General features: G+C 42.1%; 1 protein-coding gene across 4 annotated transcripts; it reads left to right on the top strand.

Moving 5' to 3' along the window:
- The first annotated feature begins 2 nt into the window (after window positions 1–2).
- RIOX2 (ribosomal oxygenase 2) lies at window positions 3–18,233 on the top strand. 4 transcript variants are annotated; one of them, XM_026083368.1, is made up of 10 exons: window positions 3–52; window positions 3,467–3,902; window positions 7,066–7,185; window positions 8,443–8,571; window positions 10,664–10,767; window positions 14,241–14,343; window positions 14,429–14,594; window positions 15,047–15,135; window positions 16,452–16,562; window positions 17,929–18,233. In XM_026083368.1, exons 2-10 carry the CDS (start codon window positions 3,471–3,473, stop codon window positions 18,085–18,087), a joined length of 1,413 nt encoding a protein of 470 aa, XP_025939153.1. In that variant the 5' UTR covers window positions 3–52; window positions 3,467–3,470; the 3' UTR covers window positions 18,088–18,233. The 4 variants fall into 4 exon arrangements, with proteins under 4 accessions (XP_025939153.1, XP_025939151.1, XP_025939155.1 ...); XM_026083366.1 differs by having other exon boundaries at window positions 4–52; window positions 17,926–18,233; XM_026083367.1 differs by lacking the exon at window positions 3–52 and adding an exon at window positions 138–448 and having other exon boundaries at window positions 17,926–18,233.
- The last annotated feature ends 911 nt before the right edge of the window (window positions 18,234–19,144 follow it).

Raw genomic sequence — 19,144 nt, 5'->3', positions numbered from 1 at the left:
CATTTCCTAACGGCCGCCGCTCGCCTCGCCTCGCCCCGCCCCGCGCCGCCGGGTGAGTGCCGGGGCTGCCGGGGGAGGAGGGCGCGGGGGGCCGGGGGCGACGGCGGCGGTTGGAGCGGGCCGTGGGCGTTGTAGCACCCCCGCCCCGCCGTCCCGAGCGCCCTGGGCACCCGCGGAAGGCGGCGGCCCCCTGGGTCCCGCCTGCCCGGGCAGTGCGGTAGGCAGCGTGAGCTGCCGGGAGGCCAGGCGCAAGGCCTGGCGGCTRTCCCTCGCAGGGCCTGAAGGAACCACGCCGAAGCGACTTACAAATCATCCCTTGGCTTCAGAGCTCCTTATGTCGAGGCCCCTGGGAATTGCAAGGGCTGCGTACTCTGAACATGCAGTAATTGTTCCTTGCTTGGTGTCCCTCATGTCAGCGGTGCCTGCTCCCAGCAGCATGGCTGTACACGTGAGTGCTGGCTGCAAGGAGGGAGCCCTTGCATATTACCTGCCGCTGGCTTTTGAGCTCAGTTTTTTGTGCTTTTCCTTCTGGAAGAAGTTTAATAGTACCCACGTGTGGTGCTGCAGTGAAAGGAAGCAGTGGGGCTCACGTGGTTTAAGAGTAGCTGTGACCATTTTTCTTTCCTGTTGCTTTAGAGGGAGCTGAGTCTCCCTGCAGTTTGCTGGCCTGGGCTGAGAAGCCTAAACTCATGAATAGGTACTTCTGGTGTGTGAGTTCAAAAATACTAATGTGATATAATTGTTTCTGTCTGAAGCAGAAACATCTGCAGTCCAGTATGTTGCTATGTTTTTCTTACTTGTTCTGATAAACTAACAAAACACTACAGAACAGTACATTTTAAAATGAAACACCAGTCTGAGTTGTACATATCTGAATTTAACTTTGTTAAATTCTGTGCAAGTGAGCTGAGAGGCTGATATGATGGATGTGGGTCTATGATTGAAAACTAGCAATTCGGGTTTAGTGGCATTTAYGCCATTAGCATTTGGGGATGTCAGTAATAGATCTCAGTGCTTGCAGCATCTTCAGATTTTGCTAGCTAGTAATTGTGGACTAATTTTCAATCTTTCTAAGTGCTCTATTGCCTTAGTGAGAACTGTAGCTTGCTGCAGCCAGGAATATCCATCTTTTCAGGAAGGTGATAATGTCTTGCCTTCTGCTGGATTAAAATGACTATGGGTTGCTGTTGAGGTACGGGCTGATACAACTGGTGAAATACCTTGCCTAGGAGTTTGTGGAGTAGTGAGTGTGCGCAGCATACTGCTACATAGGAGAACTTCGTACTGTGTGTAACTATCAGAACTAGACTGTTTTTAACTTTCATGATAAGGGATCTGTGTAAATAAAATCATCTTAATAAATGAAATCACTTACTTCTGGAGTACAGCTGTCATTTTTACCTCAAATGAGCATGTGAATGCTTTCACAACTCCTTGTGTGTTGGCTTCACAAACTTGCTTGGACAAGCCCAAAGGCAGTTTGAGTTAGCCAGCCTGGATGTAGCACGAAAACTGCAGTGTTAGAGAGCTTGCTGCTGGCTCATTGCCTGCATGTTCAACTCAGCTTCTCGGGCAGGCTTTTCACCTGTGACAGGAGCTCTGGGCTGCTCTGGGGGGATGAAATGTTCATGGTGACTTAAAAGATAATGCAAGTCTGTCTGCACATACTATAGGGCTAGACCTCCCATTACGTGGATTTTACCTTAACTTTCCTGAGAACTTGGCAGATAAACCCTTTGTAAATTAACTTCTTTATTTTTACATAATGATTTGCGAGCATGTTATCTACCTGGAAAAGCAAACCAAGTTACTTCCATCTGTAAAATAAAATGTCTGCACTCTGATAAAGAATTCTTCTTATTCTGCGTAAACCACAAAGTCTGACTGCTTTGCAGAGGTGGAAATGGCACCTTATAATTTTAGTTTTTGATGTAATTGCATAGCATCAACAGAAAGGCTTAAAAATGATGGAAGAGAGAAGGCCTCTCTTCTATAAACGTGGTCTTGGCAAGCCTGGCCATCCAAAATACAGCATGGAGGCTCTAACAGAGGCTGAGATTGTATGTTGCTCTGCCCCAGCATGATGAGGATCATTGGATGCCTAACACTGCAAAATAATTTAGCATAAAGCTGTTCCCAGGGCCTGAGACCTTGAGCAGATGCCCTCATCTAATATTCCTAAAACCTGCTCCACCTGCAGGAGAGTCTGCTTTAGGCTTTTCTGTTCCTTGGGAAGCTGCTGTTATCACTCCTACTAACTGACCCACTGGTTCCAGTTGCATATTCCTTGTTCCCTCACAGTGACCTGCTCTTTCACTTGTCCTCCCTGTTTCCATACCCCTTTCCCTGTGTTTCCTACCTACTGCGGCCTTGCATAGCCTTTACTGTACACTGTTGTACTGGTGTGTTTCCTCATTGCAGTAGCTGCATTCTTGGTAGTTTGGTAGCTGTGTATCTATGTAGAGTTACTGTGTAGTTGCAGGGTATAGGTTACGCTGTCAGTTGCTTTGTCCTGGCATGGCTTGTGTATTAATAGCTGCTTTGTTTGGTAGGAGTGTTGGTGCTTCCAGAGTGTGTTGTGCTAACACCAAGGGCACAGATCTGTGKCTGTCTGAGATTTGGCTGATGTTGGGTATTAGTGCCCTTAATGAAGTGGAGTGGGTTTATACAATGATAAATATCTCTGATACATTTATATGATAAATGCATAAACTCTGAATATATTCAAAACAAGTAATTATTTAAATGACTTGGAAAAAGTCAGTGGGTTTACAATACGTAAGCCAGCTTGAAAGATGCACTTTCTTCAACCTTCCCCCCCCAGCCCCATACCTTTTTAACTGTTTGGTTTCTGCACTTGAAATACTGCACATTCTCCCCCAGCCGGCTGTTGCTGGAAAGTCATTTGTAAGACTTGTGCTTTTTTCTGCCTTCAGTGCATTTCAAGGAAGTGTAATAGAGTACCGGTTTCTGATTGTGTCGTCTGTCTGTCCGTCCCCCCCGCCATGCTATCATTAAATCTTCTAATTCAAATCTGAGTTACTTCTTTAGTAATCTGCAGCTATTTTTACAGAAGAAGGATTCTCTAAGGCCTTTTGTGCACCATGGTCTATGTGTGTGTCGATTCCTGCATTTATAAGGATCTGTAGTGTGGTTTTTGTGTTTCATCATGTGTTCTTTAATATAAACTCAGCTGTGGGATTGGGACTTCTGTGAGCAACAGCTTCCAACAGAGTCCTTCGGAGTTTGTTGAGGTTTGAGAGAGGAATGGAGGCCTGCTGGGGTCTTTCTTTTTCCTATTGCTTGAAATGAATAGTGTAAGACATGCGTGAGCATCTTAAAGCAGAGCTGCTCCTGGTGCCCTCTTGTACTCAGCTGGAGAAGGCAAGAGGGGCTGCTCTGGGCCTACGAGCTCCTGAGGCTGTGTTACGAGCTGACTGTTTTGGTTCTCTCTCCTCTTGAACAGGAACATGCCCAAGAAAGGAGGGAAGCATACTGAAGTGGGAAAAGAAATGCAGGCACAGTGTAAACGAGCAAAGGTGGAAGCAGCTTGTTCTCCATCGCTCATGAGTTATGAGAGCCCAGAGAGCCTCTTTGGAAGCCTGATCTCTCCCATCAAAGAAGAGATGTTTTTCAGGGAGTATTGGGAACAAAAGCCACTACTTGTTCAGAGAAATGACCCTCTGCTGGCTGCTTACTACCAGTCTCTGTTCCAGTTCTCAGACTTGAAGGAACTGTGCTGCCAGGGTCTATACTATGGCCGAGATGTTAATATCTGCAGATGTGTGAATGGAAAAAAGAAGGTTTTAAATAAAGAAGGCAAAGTCAGTTACATGCAGCTGAAGAAGGACTTTGACCAGAAAAAGGCAACAGTACAATTTCATCAGCCTCAGAGATTTAAGGTTGGATTATTTCATAATTTTAGAATATAAATAGTGCATGTTGCATAACTTGGTCTATTTTGCTTGAGTCATGCCAGACAGCTTCATCTCTCTCTCCTGGATTTACTGGAGGCATAGCTGTCGCATGAAAGGGAGGGGCGGAAGGCCCTTCCTTATCTTTATAATTTACCTTTGCCTGCCAGAGCCCCCCTGTTTGAGGACTTTCCCTGAGTCAGTTTTGCAAAGTAAAAAGAATAAGATTTTATTAAAGCGACAGATACAACAGGTTCGGAATTGCCGTTGATAAATGCACTTGCTGCTACAAATTTTCTTTCTGTGAGCTCAAACTAACAATTAAGCGCTTTCAATAATAATATATTTTCCCAGGTAACGTCCGACGTTTGTCGGAGACGCAAGTCTTACCAAAGAGGCGTCCCTGTTTGGGGGAGGGGAGAAGGAGGCTCGCTCGTCAGCAATCTCTGGTGAGCAGGTCGGGGGTTCAGTTTTCTTCCCTTCCAGAAACTTTAGTGAGCTATCTGCTGTTTTATAGTTGCTGAAGGTGGGATGTGGAAGCGCGGCAGACATACTTCATTGGCCAGATTGCCATTAGTGTGGTTGTTGGGGGTATGCCCCCCCCTTATTTACATATCATTATGCAGCAAAGGGCATGTTTTTTAATATGGTAAGCAGGGATAATGAGGCTGGGGGTACTATAGGTCAACAGTTAGTCTGTGAGCAGCAATTATTTTTTCAGGATGCAACCCTTTGTGGTCATGGATGGACCGTGATACCTCCGTATCGCTCCCTCCTCCGCTGTGCAGCTGGAACAAACTGGCCTTCACCAGCTAGTTTGTTACTCATGTTGCAAAAGGGTGGTGTGCTTTGGCTGCCATGTACTGTTTCTCCCTTGTGCCCCCTTATCTTTCTCCCTGAGTTCTCTCTTGTTCCCACAACAGTGGACATCAATGACCTGCTGAAACCTATATGTGAACTATGTAGATTAAAACAGGGTTTATACTTCTGCCCTACCATCATGTTTCAGTGCTCTGCTGTAAGAGCAAAATGTGATTTATGCTGTAAAATTAAGTATTCTTTAAAAAAAATTGCTTTGTCACATGTAACTAGGAAAAAAGATTAAGTTGATGAGTAACCCTCTCTGTCTGCTTGAATTATCCCTTCTACCCCATTTTGTTTTGTTCCCTTGTGCAAATACAAGCTTTTATACCACTTTCTGTTAGTGCAAAGCAAGGTGTGAAATCACATAAAATATTTCCAGGCCCCTGCACCAGTCTTGCAGATGGATTGGCTTTGAATTGCAACATGGAAGTGTACCACCCAATTTTAGCTGCTGTACTTCTGACTGTTGTCTCTTTCTTGTTCTTTGAAGCTTTAGTAGTCCTCATGTATTGAAAATGAGGCAGTGGTGTCTGTACAGTTGTGTAAAGGGCTCATATGCAAATAGCTACTTGGATGGAGGTAGTCTGGCTGTGTACTGTGGTGCAAACACAATTTAACTACAAAGTGGTCCCTAGGGACCCAGATGTACACCTGCATCCCAAGTATGGTATCGTGGGCAGATCTCTGTTCAAGTGTAGCTGCAACGTCCAGTGGCAGGGCATCAGCATTTGAAGTTGAAATATTGCATGGTTTCTGCTGAAATCTAGAGCTTGGGCTGAGTGTACATAAATTGTACTGGAGTTGCACTTGGTGCAGCTCTGGTAGCTTGGCATCTGCTGATATGAGAGTCATGCCTTCAGTGCATCTGTCACATGTTAGATGTGGGTGAGTAAAGATTGTTCTTGAATATGCCTAAACAATTAATAAACAAACATGTTTTTAAAATGAAGTTCAGAGAAGTAATGAGAAAAATCTGTTCTGAGAGGAAAATGAAAAACAATGAAATCAGAGTCTGGGCAGGGAGTAGTGCCAAGCTCAGCCATGTTTCATGTGCTGTGTGTGAATTGGTTATTTTCTAAGTTAAACTCAAGAGAGTTGGGATTTAGCTTCATACCTTTTGCCTTCTACACTGGGGTTATTAAGATTATTGGACCTTGGCTTGCCATAGTAAATATGTGACTATTTCATAGCTCAGTATAAAGGGCTTAAGATACGTTCTTCAGAAATGTTCAGGGAGTTCTAGTGTTGGTTTGCATCCCTTGTTGAATTGAATAATGGCCTAAAATATTTTGCTGTAGTAAGATGCATTTGGAAAACAGAGACTGTTTGTTTCTTTTTTCTCTTCTCTCATCTTCCTCCAGGACTTTGTACTATCTCGACCTGCATTCTAACTATGGAAAAATCAGATTAGTTTAAAGTAATGCTTCATAAAGCATTAGTCTCTTTTTGCTTTTCTTGAAAAGTCCAGTGTTTCAGCACTTTGATTCAGCCTAGATAAAAGTAGCAGATGACTTAAAACTTCTGTGGGCTAGCTATTAAAATTATTTTTTTTCCTTTCTACAGACTGTATATTAAATATTAAAATATATATTCAGTTGAGGGGAGCAAAGTAATGTTAGTAGATTGAAAAACAGATGCTAGAAATTATTGCTTTGAATGTCCCTGACTCTGTGGCTGATTTCACCTAATATCCTGATACAGGTGCTGCAAAATATCAGGGGCATATAAAAAGACAAGTCAGAGACACTATCTCCTTGATTATGCACTTGCAGAATGTTGCTTGACTTCTGTTGTAGTTGGTATTGTTGGAAAAAGGTCTCTGCCTTTGCATGCCATCTTTCATGCTGGCCCATATAACGCAAGTGTTTCATGTGTTTATTGCCTTAAGATGTATTGCTGTTCGTGGAATGATGACTGGTTTATTTTCTTGTTTGTCTAGCCCTGCTGTCGTCGTTTGTTCTCTTCCCTGTGCTGTTTTTAGGTTGCAACGTCAACTCTGTGTAGCATGTTGGGGTACCGCACTGTTTCCATATTTCTTGGCATACTGATTACCTTCCTGGAAGACCTTCTTTGCTTCTGGGGTGCTGGCTTTCAGCAAGAGCATCTTTCTACTTTGGCAGCTAACACTGATCCAGGGCATCTGCCTTCCCAGCCTCTGTCTTGCTCTTTCTGTGAGGATGTGATAATTCACTGGAAGAGCCTCCTGAGCAACGGGGAGCCTGTGGGCTGGGAGATAGCTTGGCCTGGCTGAGCTCCTCAGTGGTAATATGGTAATTTCTTTTTAAAGGAGGAGCTATGGAAGATTCAGGAGAAGTTGGAGTGCTACTTCGGGTCTCTGGTTGGGTCGAACGTTTACATTACTCCTCAGGGGTCACAGGGCCTTCCCCCTCACTATGATGATGTTGAGGTAGGCCAACACGAACTTGTCTGTGAAAGTGTGTGTGGAGTTTTGCTGGTGGCAGTAGGGTGGATACCTATATGCATACTTTTTTTTTTTTCCCCCCTGTCTTATGAAATAACTTCCTGTATAGAAATGTTTATGTACTGGAAACTTAAAGTAACTGTTTGCAAGTGTTTCTTTATTGTAATTTTTTTCTCTATATAATTTTACTGAAAAGGTATTGAGGTATGTAATCATAATATATTAAGTGTGCTTTCCAGGCCTGGCACTTTCATTAGGTGAAAGGAGAATTTGTTTTCCCAGCTTTTGCAGAAGCTTCCTAGTAGCCTTTTTTCATTTTCACTTCATTCAGATTGCCCAAGAATCCAGAAGTCCTTTTTCCTTCACCAAGTGCTTGCACTTTCTTCAGCTAGACACTGGAAACAGACTGACTGTGCTGGTTCCCATTTGCTGGTCCTGTTGTTTTTAGGAAGTTACTGGAATAAGGGAGCCCTGCAATCCAAATGCAGTTTAAATTACCTTCTAAAAGAAACATTCAAATAGACAGTGCATTAAAAATGAAAATCTGAAGTTGGGCCATCTAACTTCAAAAAGAAATCACTCAAATGTGTATTCTAATGAATTTCACAGGCATTAGAGAAACTTTGTAAGTTGCAATGGAACAGACACATTATTTTGTATTTCCATTATATGGAGTTTCTTTTTTCTGTTTATTGTTCACAAGTCTATTTTTCCAGCTGCACAATGAATACAGCTGTGCCAGTCCTAGAACCTGCATGTTCTGGCATATGCCATCAACTCCTCATGGCATCCCCTGGTTATTTCTGATGCTCTGTTTGTCAGTGAATGGTGATAAGACTTGTTTCACCTAATATTTTGAATGCCTATGTGGCAGGCGTTACATTTGAGTTAATTGCTTAACTGCTGCTTTAGTTACTGGAGAGAAACAGGGATTTATTCCTTAGAATAAAACAGATCACATCTCACAAGTGTTCTCTGTTGTCTATAAACGGAGCATAAACAAATAGCTCGAATGTAAAGAGGAGTCCTGTTCCCAATGTTGTGGACTAGCTGAGAACAGGGAAGATGAAATCTGTTTCTTAAGTTATCATAAAAGCAACCTGTATCGCTTCTGTTTGCTTTTTATCTCTGATTTCTGGCATGGTTCCACAGACTTGCCAAGTAAGAAGACAACTTAAAATTTCTGAGTAGCTGAATGTGAGAGGGGCAGCCTTATGCATTTTGACCTGTGGTCTTTTGCAGGTGTTTATACTTCAGCTGGAAGGTGAGAAACATTGGCGACTGTATAAACCGACGGTGCATTTAGCTCGGGAATATAATGTTGAATCAGAAGATAGGATTGGGAGTCCAACACATGAATTTATTTTAAAGGTATAGTAATTGCTTTACCTGTTTTGGGCTCTAGTTGCCAGAAAAGTAGTCGTATTTAAAAYGGACCATTTCTTTAAGACAATATTCTAAATGCTTGTGGTTGTGAAAATGGCAGGGGGAGGGTGGGGTTGGTGTGCACAGCACTGAGAACTAGAAATTTGAGTGATAATTGTCTAATCTATCCTTTTTCAAAGGTATCCTTTGCTTTAATATTTAAATAATGGACTTAGAAATCAGTAAATCGGTGCTTTCTGGTATTTCTTCAATATTCTTTAAATTGAGTGCCCTGAATCACTGGCCACTTCTGTGGAGTTCTGTGTAGAAAAAGCATAGGTTCCAAGTATGGCTATGAAACATTTCATGCTGTTGTATGCTGTCTAATCCGTCAGGCTCATCCATCTCTGCAGTAAGACTTACTGATTTGCTGAAATTTGTCACTGGTGAATTAGAATTAAATATTATACATGAACTAAATCTCATTTTACTTGCTGTGTTGATTTCCCTCCCCCCAATAAAAAATGTTGGGCTGTTTTTTGTTCTTTGGAATAAAAAAAGAGCATTTCATGAAGATTAGGCCATTTGACAACAGATGTAAAACAGCACAGGACAAGCACCAGATAATGTTTGTACTTCAACAGACAATACYGCTCCATTCTGGAAGCCACATTAGTTTCTCTACCTTGTGTCCAGTTGCAAGGCCTGTGCCTGCAAGGTCTCCACTCTTTCCTAAGTTCAGACTTGCCTTTGGATGTAGGTAGTTTGGGAATATTATTATATATTGTATATGGAACTGACCTCACTAGTTATGTAGTTTGACAGCTGGTAATACTCAGTCCTTATGATGTATTGATTGATTGATGCAAAGTCTAGTGAATTACAGTTCACCTTTTTCTTTCTGGAACATTTTGGGCTGTGCTCCAATACCTTTGATTTTTATGGAATAATACTGTAATCCACAAACCATTTTACTGACATCAGTGGAGTGAAAATACAGCTTAGCAAAGGCCTTTCAAAGGACTTAAAAGCATGTTCTGAGGTTTTTAATGCAACTTTCTTCTGTGTTCGTGCTTCATTTCCTGTGTCCTGTTTCTTCTGGGTGGCCTCTTGTCAGATTTTGATTGTCTGGAARTGTCACTAACAGGGATGCCTAGACTGTCACTTCCTCCCTAAACATCTTTTTATAGAATGTTTCCTTTCTYTCTCTTGCATTTCTGCTTGCCATTCACAGGCAATTTAGAAACAAATGGATGAGTGAGAGACTATATTGGTGTTCTTCCTCCCTCCTCAAAAAACTAGTGGCTGAGAGCAAAGGTACACTGGTTTATAAAGTCCCAACTACAGTGTGTCTTGGTGACTCTTCCACAGGCTGTGGTCATGGCTGGTTTGCTATTGATGTTGAGTGCAGAGTTTATTGGTAGCTGTCTATATATCTTTCTTTATATATGATTTCCCATGTATTTTGCTGGTATCCCCTTCCTTGTCTGCCTCTTCTTCCTCCAATAAAGTGATCAGAATCTCATAGTGTCTCTTGGGAAATGCTCTGTCCTGTCCCTCTTTGGGTGCTGTGACCTGCAGTCTGTGAAGAATCTGGTTGTTTTACTTGATGAGAGTGATGAGCTTGCTGGCTCACAGGAATAAGGAAATTGGCAAGACTGCCAAGCAGATAAGATGAGTAGAATTTGGACTTTACATGGAAGACTGCTTTGAAAAATGATCTGGCTGGGTTCACACTGCACTGCTGCTCTGCTAGCCAGCTGTATTGTCAGTGGGTTCATCTCAGCTGCCTCCTCGTCCCTTGTGTGCAGCTGAGTTGGAATGTGCATGTGTTGTAAAGTTAAAAGCTTGCTTTGTTTTTTTCAGACAGATGTATAATAAACAGAAACAGTAAGATGGAAAGGTTAACATATCAGACTTTCTGGTACAAAGTGCTTTGTTTTAGGTTACAAAAATATGCAGGGGAGGCTCTATTTTGTGATTTTAAAAAACATGTCAGTTTTTCTGCTTAGAGTATTTTCTGTATTTTGACAACAGTACAGTAAGGTTTAAGCTGGAGCCTTAAATAAATTAGGAATCCTTCTTTGTTTTCTTGTAGCCAGGTGACTTACTGTACTTCCCAAGAGGGACTATCCACCAAGCTGACACTCCTCTTGGGATATCCCGCTCTACACATGTGACCATCAGCACCTACCAAAACAAGTAATTATTCTTTACTTTTTTTCATAGTATGGCTTTCTTGAAAATGGCTTTCATCTGCAAAGTGATGTGTGTGAATAGTACAGACCCAAAACTGGCATTTCAAAGAGGAACTCATGTCCTGTTGTTAAAACAAAACCTTGTATTGAGCTCTGCTTATCTCCTTTCTGTGYTCAATCTATTTAGCCCTTGTCTCTTTGTTTATTTTCTGTGGGCCATACTGGGATGGGACGCATCATCGTCCTCTCAGAAATGTGGTGAAATCGAATATACTTAGGGTTTTTTTTCTCTTTTAATCTTCTGATATGGGCTACCACAGAAGCACTCCACTATTAGTAAAAAAAAAAAAAAAAAAAAAAAAAGTAAGGCATTATTCATGTAGAAGTAATTGAAGTTTTGGGGATTGGGGGAAGGAGGGGGGGGAATCACTTGTTGATTGACACAGATTGTTGGCAAGGTTTTTGTGCAGCAAACTGTATCACTTCCTAATTGGTTATTTTATCATTTACCAGCAGTAGACCTTAATGTGGAAGATAAGGTTACAGCTGTAAACTCACTGTTGCGTTTGAGAATCTCTCACCAGTGCCTGAAGTTATTGTTCATTCCTAACCTAGAGAATGAGTCATGAGTTATTCCTCTCATCTTGTTCTCTCCTGCATTTGATAGTTGCCCACGCTTATTCTGACTGATTTACTGCAAATTCTTCCTTTGCAAATATTTCCTTCTCACCTGTGTCTTTCATTGCCTACCCCACACATGCAAGTCAGATTTCCTTAGACAAACATCTGCTGCTAGTGCCCACTGAAACCTTTTCGTAACACAGGGAAATGCTGCTACCACCTAATCAGCCTCTCAGAGGTAGGGTTTGAGTCATTGGCCAGAGTTATGATTTGGGAAGGATTTCTGTTAGCCACAAAGTAGGGTGGAACAAGTTTGGACATATTCTAGATGATACTAAGACATATCCCTAACCACCAGGTGTAGCGTTCCAGAAGCCCGGGATGTTAGAACTGCTGGTAACTTTTAATGAGGCCAGTCCTCCAAGATGGGGGGAGAGTTGAGATGAAGCTGCTCAAAGGCATGAGTCTTGGTAGAATTTAGGTAAAGTTCTGGTGATTTTAATTTGTTCACACTTTCTATTTTTCTATTCACAAGGCTAAAACTTATTTTCTGCAAGTGTTGCCTGCTCTTGTAAAGAGTCTTTCACATAATTTATTATGCAGGAGGCAATATTAGTGCTGGCCCACTTTGGCTAAGTTTGATGGCACATTCAAGCGGATAAGCAGTGAGTGACCTCCAAAGAGATGGTCCTGTTCCTCCTCCTTCCTCTGCCTTTTTTTGTCACATCACTTTCTTCATGTTGACTTGATGTTTCTCTCATCCCTGATGTAGTGAACTAAACAGACAGAAGAGTGACACTAGAAAAAGTGCAGTTTAGCTTGTTGATGGAGGCTGAGCTGGAGTGATTTGCTGCTTTACAGATCAGTGTGCAGGAATCTTTCTGAATGTGCGGAACAGGGTTTGTTCAGCTTGGACAAACAGTCCTTACTTGGACAGGCCTTACAGAGCTATTGTATGTCAAGTAGTGTTAGAGAGATGAGAATTCAGTTCCTTGTAACAGGGTTGCTGGAGATCTGACAGGCTGGCGTGGAATAAAGGTGCTTTCTCTGTGACAGCATAAGTCAAAGGCCAGTCCACTGGGTTACTTGAGGTACTGGCAGGGAGCATGTTCCTTGGGTGCTCATGTAAGAATGAAGAGAGGAAAAGAGAAAAGCTTGAAGAGGCCTATTCTTAGGAGAAAAAGTGGAAGCCACATCTATTAAGGTTTCTGACAGCAAGGTGTAAGAGCCTGTCTCCCCATCTTCTTTCAGCAAGCATATGTAAAATAAGCAGAAATCCTAACAATAGGCTGGTACTTTGATTTGGTTTGTAGAGGGGAGTATGGTCTGGAAGTATTTCTTTGGAAAATTGAAAAGACCTCTTTGAAAACAGTTAGTCCTTGTTATGGAGCATGTTTGGTCTCCTTGAGACCACTCTGGAAGCACATGCAGAGGAAGCTGGGCGGGTAGGAGGTACTGATAGAAATGGCACTTCCAGAGATTTTTAGGCACTGAAACAGAAGAGGCTCCACTGTGCTGGGGGAAGGTCCCTCTGGGCCAGATCCCAGCCTGAGGCAGGCAGAGAAATAGGGAGGAGTTCACTTTCACGAGGGCAATTTGGCAAAGGTATGAGTAGCTGGAAATAGTTGCGGATAGATGGAGACTTGGGGCAAGAAAAGGGTAACGGTAAAGAAGTGGAAGATGCCCGATTATACTTATCAGACAGGATCCTTCCCTCCCATTGTATAGCAGACAGTGGAACACTTGAGGTGAGGAGATGAGAAATGTAAATGAGGCTATAATAAGTCATACATTTCTTTTACTAGAGTAGTGTCTAGAGATCTRTGCTGAAAATGGGGAGGTAGTGGGGGAGAGCAAGAGCAGAGGCTGAAATGTGCATTGGAGGCCAGGCCCAGCCCTGCAGCCTGGCCCAGTTTCATGGGAGTCTGCCAGAGCCTTGGATACTGGACACTTGTCCTGGTTATTTGCCCATCAAATGAGCCTGTGAGGGAGGGGTAGGGAGAGGAACCATACACGCACCGTACAGTGCCTTGTGTGAGAGGCACATGCCTGAAGAGGTTGACACAAGCTAGACACAAAAGATGCAGGCAGTAATCCTCCCTCCCCATGTAGTTTTTCCTATAGTTGGGGAACAGAAGCACAGAGAGCAAGAGCCAGTTTTTGTGGAAACTATTTAGGCTAAAAAAGAGGCTTTAACACAAACAGAACACATACCTGGATAGCTAACAAGCACCATGTGTCATTAATGCCCCCCCCCCCCCGATACATAGGGGTCTTGTTGCTGAGGTCATAACTAAGTTTATAGCAAACCTAAGAATTGATTCCATGTTGGGTGGGATAACCCTGGATACACTTCCTCCTTCAATATAAAAGTATCTCAAAAGCATGTTAAATGACATAACCCAACACACTTACTTAGTGTGTGCAGTGAGACCACAAATGCATGTGACTGGGTAAGAATGGCTCCAGTAGGAATTTCATCATTCCCTGAGGTCAGCTTTAATTTGAACCTACTGGTAGGTTGCAAGCCTGTGAATCGGAACAAACCAGCCCCTTCTCAAGCCAGTTCCTTCCCTCTGTAGGAATGCCACTGATGCGAAACTAGTGAGGACACAGATGCAATTTGAGAGCAGGGTGTTTCATGAGACTGCAGAGCAGCAATGGAAGGGCCAAAGGAACAGAGCAGAACTGGCACCGGAGCACTAAAACTTCCAGCCCTTGGCATCAGTTAAGGCACTGAATCAGTCTTAACACTTCCCCAGGTAGCGATGACACAGGACATAGGGGAAGCTGTATTCCTGTTTTATTTCAGTACAGCTATTTCAGTAATAAATCTTTTTTCTTGCTGGTCTTTAGCTCTTGGGGAGATTTCTTATTGGATGCAATTCCTGGGCTTGTGTTTGATACAGCAAAAGAAGAGGTGGTGCTGCGGACAAGCATACCAAGGCAACTGCTTATGGTAAATAGGTGGGACTAAGGGAAAACCAGTGCTGGACTCTGTTTAGCTTGGGTTCATGCGAGAGCCACTCTGTGTGAATATTTAGCAGGTGGATATAGCTGACTCAACAAAAAAACTGAGTAGCATTTTGAGAATGCTTGCAGACCGGCTGGAAAACACCAGAAAACTGAGATCATCCGACATGAAGAAGGATTTCATTATGAACCGGTTGCCACCTTGCTTGGGAAATGACTCTAATTCTTTGACACCAGGTAGATTTTTAAGTTGGCTGATGTGATGGTAGAGCTGTTGCTAACTCTGTGTTTTATGAYTTTTGTATTTTATGGTAGGTAAAGATTCTAGTCTAGCATCAGCTTCATGTTGTGCTGGGCACTATGTGTGTAATTACACACCTCAACAGATTAAAACCTTGTGTCTAGTGGAAGAGCTGATAGGGCTCTTAGATTGAAATAAATGTTATGCTAGACAAATTGGCAATTTTAATGAACTAGTATGTACTGAGGATGTTTAACTGGTAGAAATTGTCCTTATGCTCCAGCTTGTTGTTAAAACTATCCCTTTTGCCCCAAGTTTAAGAATGTGTGGAAGTTGAAATATAGGTTAACAAAAATCTAGCCATAAAGAGAGTGGGTAGTGCATAGCAGGGCCAATTTGCACCAGTTCTCTGGTTTCCTTCCTTTCTAATGGAGATTTTTTTTCTTAGGTGGGAAATTGCCAAAACTAGATAGCAAAATCAGATTGCAATTTAGAGATCATGCTATAATTACTGTGGAGCCAGATCAAGAGAATGCTGTAAGTATAACAAAGCCATTTCCATATGCTTCAGGGGTGAGGGTATGGTGTGAGAGCTGGTGCTCTGTTGTGCTGCTCTTAAAATGGCCTTGCAGTGCACTTGGTTGGATCTCACATCTCATTAGGATTTGTTATGAGATCATGGGGCTGTTGTAATATAGCACGTTCTTGCCTTTGGGAGGAGTTGTACAAAACTGAAATTACTCTGTGATTCTGTATGGTAGGTGCCTGTTTTTTTTAATCTGGAACTCGATGGGAGAGATCATTACAACTACTAAATGGCTTCTATACCTCTTGACAACAGTTTGTTTGTTTATTTATTTTATTCCTTGTTTTCAAGTGCATAAACAAGTTCTAAAAATAGGCTCCCTCAAGAGAGGGAATTCTCTTGGCTGCAGCTGTTGCTGGCTGCATTTGCATTCAGTCTTCAAAACACCTCTTCCCCCCCCCCCCCCCCGTTATCTTTGTCTAAGCTGGTGCCAGTGGCTACTAAATTGTTCCACAAAATAGATGGCGTCTTGCATTGCACTGTGTCCAGACTGTGTCTTAGCTATGAAGGCTTGTTCCTATGAATTTGAGACTGTTATTGGAGAATGACTGCTTGAGTGACAGCTCCAGAACTTTAGGATTTATTTTTTTGCTTGTAGAAGTGCCTTTTAGTCTTTTTTTTTTTTAACATAAAATGTTTGCCTGTAAGAAGAATGTAGCTCACCTTTCAGATTATTCCTTTTTTTTCCCTGCCCCCATTTTATTTGAGTGCATATTGCTGTTAGAATGTGTGGGGTTTGGAAACATTTTTTTTGCAGTTCTGTGGCTCCTTCATCTGATGTCAGACAGATAAATCCTGACTACAGCAGGCATGCAAGACTTGTGTCTGCAAATTGAGTGAGACCAGCCCACAGAGCCTGCACAGCTTTGACCAAGGAATGATGCATGCACATGATTTTCAAGACACAGATCAGTTGCATAATGGAAACTTAGTGATACATACTCCTTCATTAAGCCATTCTATGGTATATGCCTTAAATTGCATGATTTAATAAATTAGAAAAATGGCACAGTGCAGGTTCAATCCTGTGAGTCTACCAGAGGCAGCATTAAGGCAGAAAAGGCTGTAATTTTTCAGATGTTTTGCAGAGGTGCAAATTTGTGTAGTAGATGGCTGTTGTGTCACTCTGATAGGAAGGTGAATTGCTTTAATTGATCCTTACATTCCATAATTAAGCAGATGATGATGATAATATTGTCACTTGAGTGATTGATTTGATGATGATGTGTGGACCTTATACAACTAATTTCTTCCTGCTCTCTCATAGGATGAAATTCGCAAAGAGATGGTTTATGTGTATCACTCTTTAAAGAACAGGAGAGAAACTCACATGATGGGGGCTGAAGATGATGCTGCTAGTGAGGAAGGCACATCACAGGTTTGCTCCCCATTTCATTTGAGCACACAAAATCAACCAACCAAAAAAAAACCAACCCCAAAACAAAGAAACAAAAAAAGCTCCATCACCATCTTGTGTTTTGCTGCATTAGATGAGCTTGTCCTAGATGAGGTGGTACCACAGGCCCTGGTTCTGCTGTATCCCTCAGGCCCAAAGCATTTCTGCCCATCCTCTAAGTAGCTGGGTGAACTGAAGCTGCAACACAGAGGCAGTTAATGCTAGGACTATGTAATTTCATGTTTAATTAACCATCTGAGGTGCTAACAAGATTTCTTGTGTGTGCCTTGATTTATAGCCTAGATAACAAAGCTGTTGGAATGCAAAAAGTGTCTTTTTTTAGCTCTGTGTCCTTTAGCACACCCTTTATTAAGGCTAATTGATTCATTAGTGCATGTTCAGTTGTGGTAAGACTCACTGGACCATATGCTCAACATGCTTATGCTACTTTGGACTAACATACGTTAGAGTCTGTAGCCACTGAAACATACTGCAATAGAAGGGTATAATTCTTTTATTGACATGTAAAGATAGTGTTAATGAGGCTGAAGATGGTTCTTTTCCGTTCTTACTCAGGGTATGTATAATACATTTTTGCTTGAAGCATAGTTCTGAAGAGTGGCTGTGCCCTTTGGGATCTGTTTGTTCCACTTTGACAGTAAGATGCTGTAGCTTAGGATTGTGACCTGAAACACTTGACTACAGGTTTTTACAAATACATGCGAGAGGCAAAATAGAATTAGACTTTGCCTGTTCTTGTCTTAGTAATTACAGCCAAGGTTTTAGGCTTTGCCTGGCTCTCTTATTTGTSTCTCAAGATTTTGCTGATCCTTTACAGTAGAGAAATCTGGTAGCTAATGTCTTGTACTGGCATCTGTGAGAGTATGTGCAAATCCCAAAATATACTTTACTGCCCTTAAAGTCTCCAGCTGTGGTGACAGCATTACTCTGAGGCTCGGCTATACTATTTGCAAAGATTGTGTGTGCCAGGTAGAGAGAAACTCATGTACCCAATCACCAAAAAGAAAGGGTTAGGCAAGAGTGTGAATTAAAAAGCTATATTTCCTTCTTTAGTTTAGAAATCAGAAGAGGAAGAAACACCTTAGGCTCCCTGCTTCATAAGGTGTGGTGATCCAGCACACACAAGAGATGTCAGCTGTATTCTGTTTTTAAAAAAAAAAAAAAAAAAAAAAGTTGGCAGGATGCTTCCAGAAAGCCCAGCATGAAGTGGAGCAGGAGCACATACATATCTGCTTATGAGTACCTACTTTCTAACTTCATCATATAATAGGAGAAACTTTGTATTTAGCTGAAGGTTGTTTTTTTTTTTAATTTTTTTTTCCAGCAGACTCATGGATTGCGTTTTCCTTTGTCATACTTGGATGCACTGAAGCAAATTTGGAGCAACACTATTGTCTGTGTTAAGGAGCTGCATCTTATCTCAGATGAAGAGAAAGAAAACCTTGCCTTGGCACTATGGACTGAATGTCTAATTGAAGTTATTTGATGCTCTTGCAAATTAGCTGCTCCTGGAAGTAATGTTCCCAGCCATTAAGAACCTTCTGCAAGAAAGGCTTCCCTGCTGCCCCCATCCAGCCTTTGGTTTGTATTGATGTCTAACAAAGCATTGCAATACATACTTTGCTACTGTTACCTTCTAGTGTCAAATGTTATTTTTGTTCTCTTAGTGCTTTGGGAAAATTAGAGTCTGGAAAATGGGTAAGCTGCTCAGAAATGTTAGCAGCAACACAACAACTCATGCAACTTTAATTGCCAGACTATTAATACCCTTAGGAAAGTTCTGTCTCCACACAAGGTATGGATCCTCTTCCCTTTCCCAGACAAGGAAGCCTAACTTACTTAAATAAAGGGGTTCCTTTGGGATTTTATATAATACCCTCCTCACTGTCCACAAACACTTGCTCTTAGATGTTAAATCTTGTTGCACCACTCCTCTTCTCCCCAGTCCTTATTAGAAATTCAACTGCTGCTTGAAATCACTTGAAATCCATGCTTGATCTTCTGACTGCTTACCAGCAATATCTGTTCTTGCGGTCTTGAAATGTGAACGGGAACTAAAGAGTGGTCATCAACATGTCCTTCTGAAATTAGGTTAACAAACAACCCCAGCTTTTTCTTTAGTGAGACAGCTCACCCAATAAACAAAGGAACTAATCACTATCAGCTCTTAAATGTGGCTACTGTTTGTTTGTATTCAAATCCTAATTACTGGTTCTTGGTAAACACTACACTGTCCACTCAGCCACAGCTATGGATAAAATCACCCATATTAACATGAATGCTGTGGTATCCCCTTTCCCTTGGATATGTACCTAGTTTTGGGGGGGGGAGGGGGTGTTAGCTAAAGGTGTACAGGAGCAGGCTGCTGGACCTCAGGCAAAAACAATATTTTTCTTGCAGCTGCAGAGTTAAACAGAATGAATGAGGCCTCATACTGGCTGTGTTTGTCTGCCCAGGAATACCAGCCTCTCTGTAATGGCTGTATATGGTCTTACCTGAAGGGATAAGGCTTTTCCTAGGGAAAATCCCTTTCCTCCTTGGTG

Source organism: Apteryx rowi, unplaced genomic scaffold, assembly GCF_003343035.1.
Source record: "Apteryx rowi isolate R43461 unplaced genomic scaffold, aptRow1 scaffold_60, whole genome shotgun sequence".
NCBI classification, from domain to species: domain Eukaryota; kingdom Metazoa; phylum Chordata; class Aves; order Apterygiformes; family Apterygidae; genus Apteryx; species Apteryx rowi.
The sequence above is the reverse complement of the archived record's forward strand: the minus strand, read 5'-3'. Positions and strand labels throughout refer to the sequence as shown.